This window comes from Ursus maritimus, unplaced genomic scaffold, assembly GCF_017311325.1.
Source record: "Ursus maritimus isolate PB19 unplaced genomic scaffold, ASM1731132v1 scaffold_3, whole genome shotgun sequence".
In the NCBI taxonomy this organism is placed as follows: domain Eukaryota; kingdom Metazoa; phylum Chordata; class Mammalia; order Carnivora; family Ursidae; genus Ursus; species Ursus maritimus.
Window position 1 is genome coordinate 73,707,984 of NW_024425563.1, and position 12,316 is coordinate 73,720,299.

The window sequence follows — 12,316 nt, forward strand, 5'->3', positions numbered from 1 at the left end:
TCCATTTATGTGAAGTATCTAGAGTGGTAAAATTCTTAGAAGGAGAAGGTAGAATGATGGTTGCCAGGTGAGGAAATGTTCAGCATCGTTTACTGAGCAAGGGAAGGTAAATCAAGATTTTGGAGATAGCATTTAACATAAATTTGAAAAAATTAAAAATTCTGATGATATGAAGTATGTGTGATTTACTATCTTCTGACTTGAATATTCCCATAATCCTTTTTTGTTTTTCAAATTTTTATTTAAATTCTGGTTAATGTATAGTGTAATCCTAGTTTCAGGAGTAGAATTTAGTGATTCATCACTTACTTGTAACACCCAGTTCTCAACACAAGTGCCCTCCTTAATACCCATCGTCCATTTAGCCCATTCCCTCCCCATTTCCCCTCCCATCAGCCCTCAGTTTGTTCTCTGTAGTTAAGAATCTCTTATGTTTTACTTCCCTCTCTTTTTTTTCCTTTTATTATGTTCATCTGTTTTGTTTCTTAAATTCCACATGAGTGATATCACATGATATTTGTCTTTATCTGACTGATTTTGCTTAGCATAATACACTGTAGCTTCATCTACATCATTCCAAACGGCAAGATTTCATTCTTTTTAATGACTAGTGTGTGTGTGTGTGTGTGTGTGTGTGTGTGTGTGTGTGTGTATCCCTCACCTCTTCTTTATCCTTTCATCAGTCAATGGACATTTGGGCTCATTCCATAATTTGGCTATTGTTGATAATGCTGCTATAAATATCAGGGTGCATGTGCCCCTTCAAATCAGTATTTTTGTATCCTTTGGGTAAATACCTATTAGTGCAATTGCTAGATCAGAGGGTAGTTCTATTTGTAACTTTTTGAGGAACCTCCATACTATTTTCCAGAGTGACTGCACCAGCTTGCATTCCCACTAACAGCTTAGGAGGGTTCCCCTTTCTCCACATCTGTGCCAACACCTGTTGTTTCCTGTGTTACTAGTTTTAGCCACTGTGGCAGGTTTGAGGTGGTATCTCACTGTGGTTTTGATTTGTATTTCCCTGATGATGAGTGATATTGAGCATCTTTTCATGTGTCTGTTGACCATATGAATGTCTTCTTTGAAAAAAGTATCTATTCATGTCTTCTGCCCATATCTTAACTGGGTTATTTGTTTTTCTGGGTGTTGAGTTTGATTAAGTTCTTTTTAGATTTTGGATACTAACCCTTTATCACATATGTCATTTGCAAATATCTTCTCCCATTCCACAGGCTGCCTTTTAGTTTTGTTGACCATTTCCTTCACTGTGCAGAAGCTTTTCATCTTGAAGTCCCAATAATTCATTTTTGCTTTTGTTTCCCTTTTGGAGACGTGTCTGGTAAGAAGTTGCTACGGCCCTGGTCAAAGAGGTTGCTGCCTGTGTTCTCCTCTAGGATTTTGATGTTTTTTTTTGTCTCACATTTAGGTCTTTCATCCATTTTGAATTTATTTTTGTGTATGGTGTAAGAAAGTGGCCCAGTTTCATTCTTCTGCATGTGGCTGCCCAGTTTTCCCAACACCATTTGTTGAAGAGATTAACTTTTTTCCATTGGGTATTTTTTCCTGCTTTGTTAAAGATTACTTGACCATATAGTTGTGGGTCTATTTCTGGGTTTTCTGTTGTTTTCCATTGATCTGTGTGTCTGTTTTTGTGCTAGTACTATACTGTCTTGATGACTACAGCTTTGTAATATAGATTGAAGGCCAGAAGAAGACCAGAATTGTGATGCCTTCCACTTTGCTTTCCTTTTTCAAAATTGCTTTGGCTATTTGGGGTCTTTTGTGGTTCCATGCAAATTTTAGTATTGTTTGTTCTAGTTCTATGAAAAATGCTGGTGGTATTTTGATAGGGATTGCATTCAATATGTAGATTTCTTTGGGTAGTATAGACATTTAAATAGTATTTGTTCTTTCGATCCATGAGGATGGAATGTTTTTCCATTTCTTTGTGTCATCTTCAATTTCTTTCATAAGTGTTCTGTAGTTTTCAGAATACAAGTGTTCCACCTCTTTGGTTAGGTTTATTCTTAGATTTATTCTTATGGTTGTTGGTACAATTGTAAATGGGATCGATTCCTTGATTTCTCTTTCTGCTTCATTATTGGTGGATAGAAATGCAATAGAGTTCTGTACATTGATTTTGTATCCCGCTACTTTGCTGAGTTTGTGTATCAGTTCTAGCAATTTTTTGGTGGAGTCTTTGGGTTTTCTACATAGAGTATCATGTCATCTGTGAATAGTGAAAGTTTGACGTCGTCCTGGCCAATATGGATGCATTTTATTTCTTCGTGTTGTCTGATTGCTAAGGCTAGGACTTCCAGTACTGTGTTAAATAGCAGTGGTGAGAGCGGACTTCCCTGTCTTGTACCTGACTGTAGAGGAAAGTCTCTCAGTTTTTCTCCATTGAGGATATGCTAGGGGAGTACGTTGATAGGACTGCAAGGAATTTAAAGCCCTGGAAAGTACATTATAAGTTTTAAATAATCCACTAAGATTATTATTTCCACTTTTTTTCCCAAAATACCCCCAATCTGTGCCTATATTATTCTTTTTCCCCCACTTTATTTTTCAAATAAATTGAAAGACTAATTTTACAGATCTCATTTTAAGTAGGTACTTGTTATGATCTTAGGAGATTGTTAATATATTTTTCTAAACTACATTTATGTAAAGAAGTAATAAAAAGTCCAGTAACCTTAATTCTGAGTTCTAAAAAGTTACATCTAAATTTTTTACTTCTTCCCCTTAACATTCTATAATAATAACTAGAAATATATCCGTTTTTCTGGCTTTAGTTTCAGGTTTGAGCATATTCAGGTACCAACTTTGCTGGAATGGATGTCAAAATAAAGCACTGTAGGTCTTGTCACTTCTGGAGGAGGAGTGTACCTATATTCTAGCATTTTTCCACTTAACCGTGTTCATATAAACAAATGTTAAGAAGTATTTTCTTAGACTTGAAGATTCTATATAAGTTTCACAAACTAAAAAAAATCCTGTTGTTCAAATTTTTCCATATAGAGAAAAATATAGAACAGTAAAAATGCTTACAGTATACTTACCACATAGATTTAGCAGATTATTAACAGTAGAATATTTATTTTTTCTGAAGTATTGGAACTACAACTATTATAATATTTTAGCCCTTAATATTTATATGAATCTCTTTTTTAAAAAGACACTTCCATTATAACTGATATTAAACTGGTATTGGCATAATACCATTATCTCACCAAAAAATAATAATTTTTAATATTATCTAATATCCAGCCCGTGTTCAGATTTCTTTATGTACTCTGAAACTTTTAAATTTTATTCATTTGAACCAGGATGTATTTGGTTGGTGATTCAGAAGATTCTCTTCTTCTAGAACAGTTCTCCCTGCCCTGCTACCTTTTTCCCACCTTAATTTCAGTTGTTGAAGAACCAAGACAATAGTCTTATGTGGTAATAAAACTTCTCCTATTTTGTGGTGTCCTTTACCCTGTTACTTTAGTCTCTGAATTTTCTATAAATTGGAACTTAGATCTAATGGATTGTTTAGATTATAATTAAAATCCCCCCCCAAATACTTCATAGATATTTCTGGTTACTTAATTTTGTGTCACAAAATCTCATTGACTTGTGATACCAAGGTTGATCAGAGTGTTCAGCTTCTAGAATTCTTTTGTTTTGTTTTGTTTTTTTAACTAGGCTCCATGTGTGGAGCCCAACACTGGGCTTGAACCCATGACCCTGAGATCAAGACGTGAGCTGAGATAGAATCATACTTAACTGAGTCACCCAGGTGCCCTGAGAATTGTTTGTTTTTTGAGCAGAATAAATTTACTGGGACAATGTGAAGTTTTATAAATGAAGTTTAATAAATGAAGTTTATTATACTATTTTTTTTAAAAGATTCTGTTTATTTATTTGAGAGAGAACAAGCACAAGCAGGGGGAGGGGCAGAGGGAGAGGGAGAGGCAGACTCACCTCTGGGCAGGGAGCCTGACCCGGGGTTTGAGCCTGGGACTCCAGGATCACGAGCTGAAAGCAGACACTTAACCGACTGAGCCACCCAGGTGCCCTGAAATTTATTATAGTAAATGAAGTTTTATAAATGAAGTTTAATAAAAGTAATACAAGCATTTGTGGAATGCTCTTCATATTTTTTACATGCTCCTTTCCTTTAGGTTCTCCCTTTCTTGTGAGAAAAGATAACAGTTACTTTCGTTTTTCACTACAGATTTTCAGCTACTGATGTTACAAACAATAAAATACTGGAGCATAGAGTTGAGGAAAAGACTTAAACCAGGTGAGTAATAATAAAAGTCTAAAGAAACAATAAAGCTGCCATTCATTTTTATAAGGTTCATTATTGGGGTAATAAAATTGGAATATGAACTATAGAGTACTAAGTTTCCTCAATTTGATAGTGTTACTGTGAAATACAAGAATATTCTGAGGTAATTAGAATAACAGGGTATGTTGTATGCAAACTATTTTCAAACTGTTCATAAAAAAATCAGTGGTATATAATGAGAGAGAGTTTGGTGAAATTCTGGGTTAATAGGAACTCATTTAATAAGTGGAAGTGTAAATTGGTCCATCCTTTCTGGAAAGCACTTTTACAATTTGTTTCAAGTTTTTAGTTGAGCCTTACAATCTTACTTTTTCTTCTGTAGTAATTGTAGGAAGACTACAAAAAGTTGTGTGTATGAAGATATTTATATAAGAGTGTATGAATAAATGAATAAGGAAAATTTGACAGTAACAAATATCTCACAGTATGAGACTGATTAAATATCAAAAACTGTATTAAAATGATAATGTATATTTATTGATACAGTATCTATAATGTATTTTTTAAGTGTCCACTCTGCCTACTAAACAATAGGAGTATTTATTTTTTTAAAGATTTTATTTATTTGAGAGAGAGAGCGCGCTTACTCACAAGAGCAGGGAGAGGGGCAGAGGGAGAAGAAAAGGCAGAGAATCTCAAGCGGACTCTACACTGAGCATGGAGCCGGACATGGTCCTCAGTCTCATGACCCCTGGGATCATGACCTGAGCCGAAACTAAGAGTCAGATGCTTAACTGACTGAGCCACCCAGGCAGTGGAACTGGTTTATGTTTTTTAAACAAGATTTTTTTAAAAAGATGCACGTACACAGATATATGAATATTTGTATATATTTGATTAGTTACATGTAATCTGCATGAACATGTGTTTGTGTAGATGATATACATATGGACACACATATATATGTATATGTGTGTACATAGGCACACAGACATTTGGAAAGATGACACCCTTATATCGCTAGCAGTTATTTTTGAATAAAAGGTTTATAAGTGGTTTTTATACTTTTTTATATTAACTGGCTTTTTACAAAGGAGTATGTATTTTCTCATCAAATTTTTCTGAGATAATGCTTCTTTTGAAGATTATATGTTTTTATTTTATGCCTTTGTAGCAACTTTTGGTATGCAGTAAAATAGTGATAAATTTGCTAACTCTCAAATAGATTAGAGTATCTGAGTAGTTCTTATGAGGCTAAATGCACTAATTCTGAGACTTATTGGTCGGGTGCCTTCATTCTGTTTCATGGCCAGAGCTGTTTTCTTATTGCTCTACTACCTGTCTTTACAAATATGTTGCTCCTCGCACAGCTTAAGTGCCTTGTCTTTTTTGGAAAATGAGAGTACATATTTTATTAATGACAGTTGTATATTGCCTTTGTATAGAACTTAGGTATTTATTTTTGATACTGGTCAACAACATGTGCTTCAGTATTAATACTGGTTGTTGTTTTTATAGTTTATTTAATTTATAGCAATCAAACTTAAGGGTATTTTCATTAAACTTTTGTTTTACATCTTTTCCTTAACAGATTTTTCTTCAATCAGTTAAAAATATGGATCCTGAATCAGAGGGACCACAGATTCTCAAAGTGACACCTGTTCAACAAATGTTTGCTTCTTGCACTGGCGCTATACTGACATCACTAATGGGTAGACTGATGTTGCTGTTGTAGATTATGTAACCGAATGATTTCCATTTGAGTTCACCATCTGTGAAATAATGCTAAAATTATCATCATGTTCTCTCTCCATGAGCATGATAACATGAAAGGAACCTTGGACAGAGAATCAAGAGACTTGAGTTTTTTTCCTTGCTTTGCCATTCTCAGGCTGAGTACACTTAGGGATAGTCCCTACTTCTCTCTGAATTTCATTTTTCATCTATAGAAATAGGGGCTGAGACCAGGAGTTCTTTGAGGTTCCTATCAATTTGAATTTTTATGACTCTCTTAGCCTTTTTTAAAATAGAAAAGAAGATAGAATGAAATATTAGTGTAATGAATAATACAAAATTTGGGCAACTTATAGTAGAAACAAATACAAATTATGTTTTCCTTTGCTTGCATTAACAGTGAATTTCTTAAATTCCTCTGAGCCACATTTTTCTGTTTTACAGTCCATTTCTTTTAGAGAAGACAAATTACTTAGGTGGTAAGTTTGTACTTCAATGGTTTTTAAGTTGGCTAGTTTATTTAAATAAGAAAGATGATCAGAACAAACATAAACGTATTGCTTTCAGGTGTAGTATCTTCAGGTCAGAATGTTGGTGTTGTAAAGATTTTAGAGATCATCTAATGATCTAATGTGACCTTCTCATTCTCAGATGAAGAGAAGTTTTCTTAGAACCACTATTTGGCATTTTTTTTCTACTTGTATGAAGTAGTGTGCAAATTAAATCATTCTCCTTTACTGTGCTGTTCCTGAATGGAGTAACACTACACTGAATGGTAGTAAAGATGATTTATGGCTGGCTTACTCAAATCTTCATTATGTATAGTTTTTATTTGATACAGCTGAATTTAACAGATGAGGAAGACTAATATTGTTTGATTATTGATTACTTGTAATACAGAGTAATTCTCAAATTTTTAAATAGACTTCCAGAATGTTTATTCTTTACCTTAGATGATATATTTTCTTTAAAATACTAATATTTTAGTTTTAATGCTAATGGAATTATTATAGAAATATTACAAGTGACAGGTTGGTAGTTATGAGAGAAGTAATTACATTGTCTTCGCATTGATCCTCTTTAAACACAGTTCAAGGGCAAAAAATTAGAATGTTACACTTAAAACCATTTTAAGATAAATAATCTTACTTACATAGTCATGAAGAGGGGTTGATTTGTTATATTTTGTGATTTTTGGACAAATATCTGTACAATTTATAGGTATCACTTCCTAATTGAAATATATGTTTTCTTCATAGTGACACCCCTCGATGTTGTTAAAATTCGACTCCAAGCCCAAAACAACCCATTCTCCAAAGGTATGTGTACTAGTTATCCTGAAAATGTTATGTTAGGCTTTTAAATGTTACTTTATTCATTTTTGTTTGAATGATTTTTTTTGTTAATTTTTAAAAGTTCATACTTCCTTATACTGATGCAGAAATATTTTTTCAGTACTTAGTTGTACATGATGGGGTCTAGCCAGAAAACAAATATATATAAAACAGTTATAACACTTTTATGTACCTAATGAAAGCATAGGATGATTTAATATTTGAGTATGTGCTTCACAAGTAAGAACAGAATTCTAAGTGAAAGGGGCCTTAGAATCTAGCTTTCTCCAGAGTCCAAGAGCTATGCCCATTCTGAAACATTCATCTAACAGTCATCTAACTGTTGCTTGAATATAGTGTAGGAAATTATTATTTTATCAGGCAGCTTGGTTAATTGTTGGACAGTATAGTTTATATGAATTTGAAAAGTAGTTATACATCTTTATTAGATGGGCAAAAATAGCAATTCCTTGATAAATCTTTTATGGTTTTCTAAAGATAATGACATTACAAACATGTTTAAATCGCAGAAAACAGACTGTTTGGACTGTGAGAATGTTGTCTCAGACATAAATGCCACTCTGATGAACACAGCACTGAGATGGAATGAACAACAGTCATAATTCAGATGGAGGACAGGATAGATGGATTGCAGGAGGAGACCAAAAGGAAAGCTGTTTCCTACACATTTAAGAAATCCTTAAAAGCAGGAGGAGACACTTAGACTTATGTATTATGAGACTCACATATATGATCAAACAGAAAAGATAATTTTGGCAGCCAGGGTGAGTCCAATAATTGGAAAGAGTTGCTGTTAGGGAAAGTTGAAGTAAATTAGCTGGGAGCTGACGTCTAGAATGAGCAGTATAAATACAGAGAAAGAGACAGCATAGCACAGTTTACATTGATAGAGAAGAACTTTTTTTAATCATCTATTTTTCTAATTGAGATAAAATCGCATAGAATATTGTATTAGTTTGAGGTGTGCCACATGATGACTTGATGTATGTATATATTGCAAAAAGATCACCACAGAAAGTTTAATCAGTATCTATCACCTCACACAATTTTTTCTTGTGAAGAGAATTTTTAACATCTCTCTTAACAAGTTTCAGATGTCCGTTAGATTTCTGCTTATATGTTTATATATGTGTGTATATACCTATATGTAATTTCATATATGTATAGTTCAAAAAACTTTTTTTTTTGTCTGAATTTCCCTTGGGTACCAGAGTTTTATTCTTGTCAAATGGAGAAGATGTACACCCATGTTCTCTTTTCAAAGCACGTTTTCCTCCTTTATATTCCTTGTGCATTCCCTCAGATACGCTAAAATAATTTATTTCTGTGTGCATTTGCTTACTACATTCCTGAAAACATAAAATTCATCAATTTACTCAATTACTTTTCACCACTTTGAGTTTAGAGGCCAGCGCTTTGTCATTAAGTAAATCAGTTTATGTATTTTTCATCCTAAAAGGTGAAAACAAATTATATCTCTTTTCGTAATTTTCTAGTCCACTCGTTGTACTTTGAATTTGTTTCTCTGTAAAAATGGTACAGTTGTGTGAAATAATTTTTGACTTTTGGACCTTCTTTGTTAGGAAAATGTTTTGTGTATAGTAATGGACTTATGGATCATCTATGTGTCTGTGAAGAGGAAGGCAACAAAGCATGGTATAAGAAACCAGGACGTTTCCAGGGTACATTGGTAAGGAGATTATGTTATTTATAATCACGTTATGTTTTCTGTTTTTATATTTAATCTATGTATGAAAGATTTTCTAATTGGAGGAGAGTATTAATCCATGATATAGTTAGCACACTTATTCACAGTTAAAATATAGATGTTGAGGGGCGCCTGGGTGGCTCAGTCGTTAAGCATCTGCCTTTGGCTCAGGGCGTGATCCCAGCGTTCTGGGATCAAACCCCGCATCAGGCTCCTCCACTGGGAGCCTGCTTCTTCCTCTCCCACTCCCCCTGCTTGTGTTCCCTCTTGCTGCCTATCTCTCTGTCAAATAAACAAATAAAATCTTAAAAAAAAAAAAAAAGATGTTGAGGCAGGAAAAGGGTAAATACTTCTTTGCTTTTAATTAACTTGTTACTAAGTTGCATCTGTTCATGTTTTTTTATGTGGAAACTAAAAACGGAGTCAATTTTTTTAAACTTTTAAATTTTTTAAAAAAGATTTTTTTATTTATTTGAGAGAGATTATCCACAAGTAAGGGGCATGGAGAGGGAAAGAGAAACTTCATAAGCAGACTCCCTGTTGAGTGCAGAGCCTGACTCTGGGCTTAATCCCACAACCCTGAGTTGATGACCTGAGCCGAAATCAAGAGTTGGCCATTTAACCGACAGAGCAACCCAGGTGCCCCCAAACTATTTTATTTTGACATAATTGTAGATAATACGCAATTTTAAGAAAAATATACAGACATATCCCATGTACCTTTTTCCTCCTTAAGGGTGTAGAACAATTCATCACGACAAGCATCCTTCCTGCTTCCCTGTTATAGCCACACCCATTTCCTTTGTGTTCTCAACTGCTCCTTAACTCCTGGCAGCTGCTGCTGTGTTCTTCATTTATATCATTTTCTCAAAGAATGGAATCATAACATATTTAACATTTTTGAATTAGTACTTTTCACTTAGCATAATTATCTGGAGATTCATCTAAGTTGTTGCATTTATCACTGGTTTGTTCCTTTTATTGTTCAGTAAATTCCTTGGTGTTGATGTACAGGTTTGTTTTCTGGGTTGTGGCCAGTTTTGAGCTGTTTCACATAAAGCTGTTACATAGATTCATTCTTGGGTTTTTGTGTGAAAGTAAATACTAAACAACAACAACAAACTACTCACTGTTTTTGTCTGGGAACACCCTGTTTACAACACTTCTAAACCAGATATGTGGGTTTTTCCTCCATGCCAAGCAGTTCCTCATTTATCAGTGAACACCAACCAGGTATCCTCCAGTTTAAGTCAGTACCGACACCATAAGACTGCTCCCACTTCAGATGCCAGTCACAAGTCAGGTTGTCACCCGTGTTTCTAACTGGCCATAAATCAGAGGTTCCTATAACCCCCTTCTTGGATTTAGTGAGTTGCTAGAATAGCTCACAGAACTCAGGAAAACAGTTTACTAACTGGATGACCAGTTTTTTATGAAAGGGTACAACTCAGGAGTAACCAGTTAGAAGAGATGCGTAGGGCAAGGCTTGGGAGGTGGGTGTGGAGCTTCCTTCTCTTGGTGTGTCACCCTCCTTGGTCCTCCTTGAGTTCACCAACCTAGAAGCTTCTAAACCCTGTAGTTGAGGGATTTTTACGGAGGCTTTCTTATATAGATGTGATTAATCAAATATGTTATGAATAACAAAAGATATTCCTTTCACTGTTATTCTCTGGAGCTATTTTAGGACTGAGAACAAAAGGCTGAATATTAAGACAGAAGATGTTTCCATTGCTCTTTATCAATTAGGAAATTACAGTGGTTTTAGGAACTGTGTGCCAGGGACCATGGACAAAAACCAAAATATATACTATAAATCATAATATCACCCTACATCTTCGTTTCTCTAGGATAAATGCCCAGGAGTGCAGTTGCTAGGTCATATCGTAGTTGTATGTTTATAGTTTAAGAAACTGTTTTCTAGACTGACTGGTGGTACCATTTTACATCCCCAGCAGCCGTGTGTAACTATTCTAATTTCTCCACATCCTCACGAGCCTTTGATGTTGTCAGTGTTTTTATTTTAGCTGTTTTGAGAGATGCGTAATGATAACTCACTGTGGTTTCAATATGCATTTCCTTAGTGGCTACTGATATTGCACATCTTTACATTTCCTTATTATTTATTAGTATATCCTCTTCAGTGAAATGGTTCTTCATGTCTTTTATCCATTTTCCAAATGAATTGTTTTATTTTTACTGTTAAGTTTTGAGAACTCTTTCTAAAATCTAGACAATAATCCTCTCTTGTGTGGATTTGCAAATATTTTTTCCACTCTCTGACTTTTATTTTCATCCTCTTAAACAGAGTTTTCATGGAGTTAAAGCTTAATTTTAATGAAGTTCAATTTATCATTTTTTTTCTTGCTTAAGGTGTCAAATCTAAGAATGTTTTATTTATCTTTAGACCTGAAGATTTTGTTTTTTTTCTATAAGTTTTATAGCTTTATGTTTTATATTTAAGTCCTTGATCCATTTTGAGTTATTGCTATAGCAGGTATGAATTGGAGGTTGACTTTTTTCATTGTTTTTGTCCATTTTGCCTGTGGGTGTCCAGTTGCATTTGTTGAAAGCTGTCTTTCCTCCAGTTTGTCCACAGTTGGGCACATTTGTCCACAGTTGGGCATACTGTGTGGATCGATTTTTGGGTTCTTTATTCTTTCTTATTTATTTCTCTATTACCTGTATCAGTAGCACACAGTCTTAATTACTATAGATATATAATAAGTCCTGAAATCAGGTAGACTGATTTCTCCCACTTTATTCTTATTTTTCTTGTTCAAAGTTGTTTTAACTATTCCTAAAGTTCCTTTGTTTCTTCATGTAAATTTCAGAATGTTTTTATATCTAAAAAAATCTTGCTAAGATTTTTATAGAAATTGTGTTAAACCTAACTAACATCTTTACTGTGTTGACAATGAACTGGATCAACAGGAGAAAATCAAAGTTAACTACGTATGTGCAGGGCTCCATAAGAAAATGCAGCCCAGAGGCAGGCAGTTGAGGTTTATCTGTCATCCACAGTTAAAAAGGGGGAAGGGTCTGGGATTTCAAAGGAAGGAAGACAATTCACTGCAAGATGAAAAAGTAAATGTTTGGTAAACAGGTGTGTGCTGGGCCACACAGAAGCAGTGGGACACAGGAATTTCAACAGACTTTGCTGGGTTCCTCTCTGTCTACCACACCTAGTTTATATTACGCTATAGTTATCTACGGTGATAGCTCCCTTCCTAGAGC

The 12,316-nt window shown here is 34.4% G+C and overlaps 1 protein-coding gene across 5 annotated transcripts in view; it reads left to right on the plus strand.

Moving 5' to 3' along the window:
- SLC25A40 (solute carrier family 25 member 40) overlaps positions 1–12,316 on the plus strand; it is a 62,591-nt gene that overhangs the window by 17,943 nt on the left and 32,332 nt on the right. For 4 of the 5 annotated variants that reach the window (XR_005838612.1, XR_005838611.1, XM_040644298.1 and 1 more), the window contains exons 2-5: positions 4,229–4,297; positions 5,877–5,997; positions 7,279–7,338; positions 8,958–9,064. Coding sequence is in view for 3 of the 5 variants with exons in the window: in XM_040644298.1 (XP_040500232.1) it covers positions 5,901–5,997; positions 7,279–7,338; positions 8,958–9,064 (264 nt within the window). In the remaining 2 variants the exon portion in view is untranslated. Of the gene's footprint in view, positions 1–4,228; positions 4,298–5,876; positions 5,998–6,463; positions 6,499–7,278; positions 7,339–8,957; positions 9,065–12,316 lie in introns of those variants that run through there. The other variant, XM_040644299.1, reaches the window with a different exon arrangement.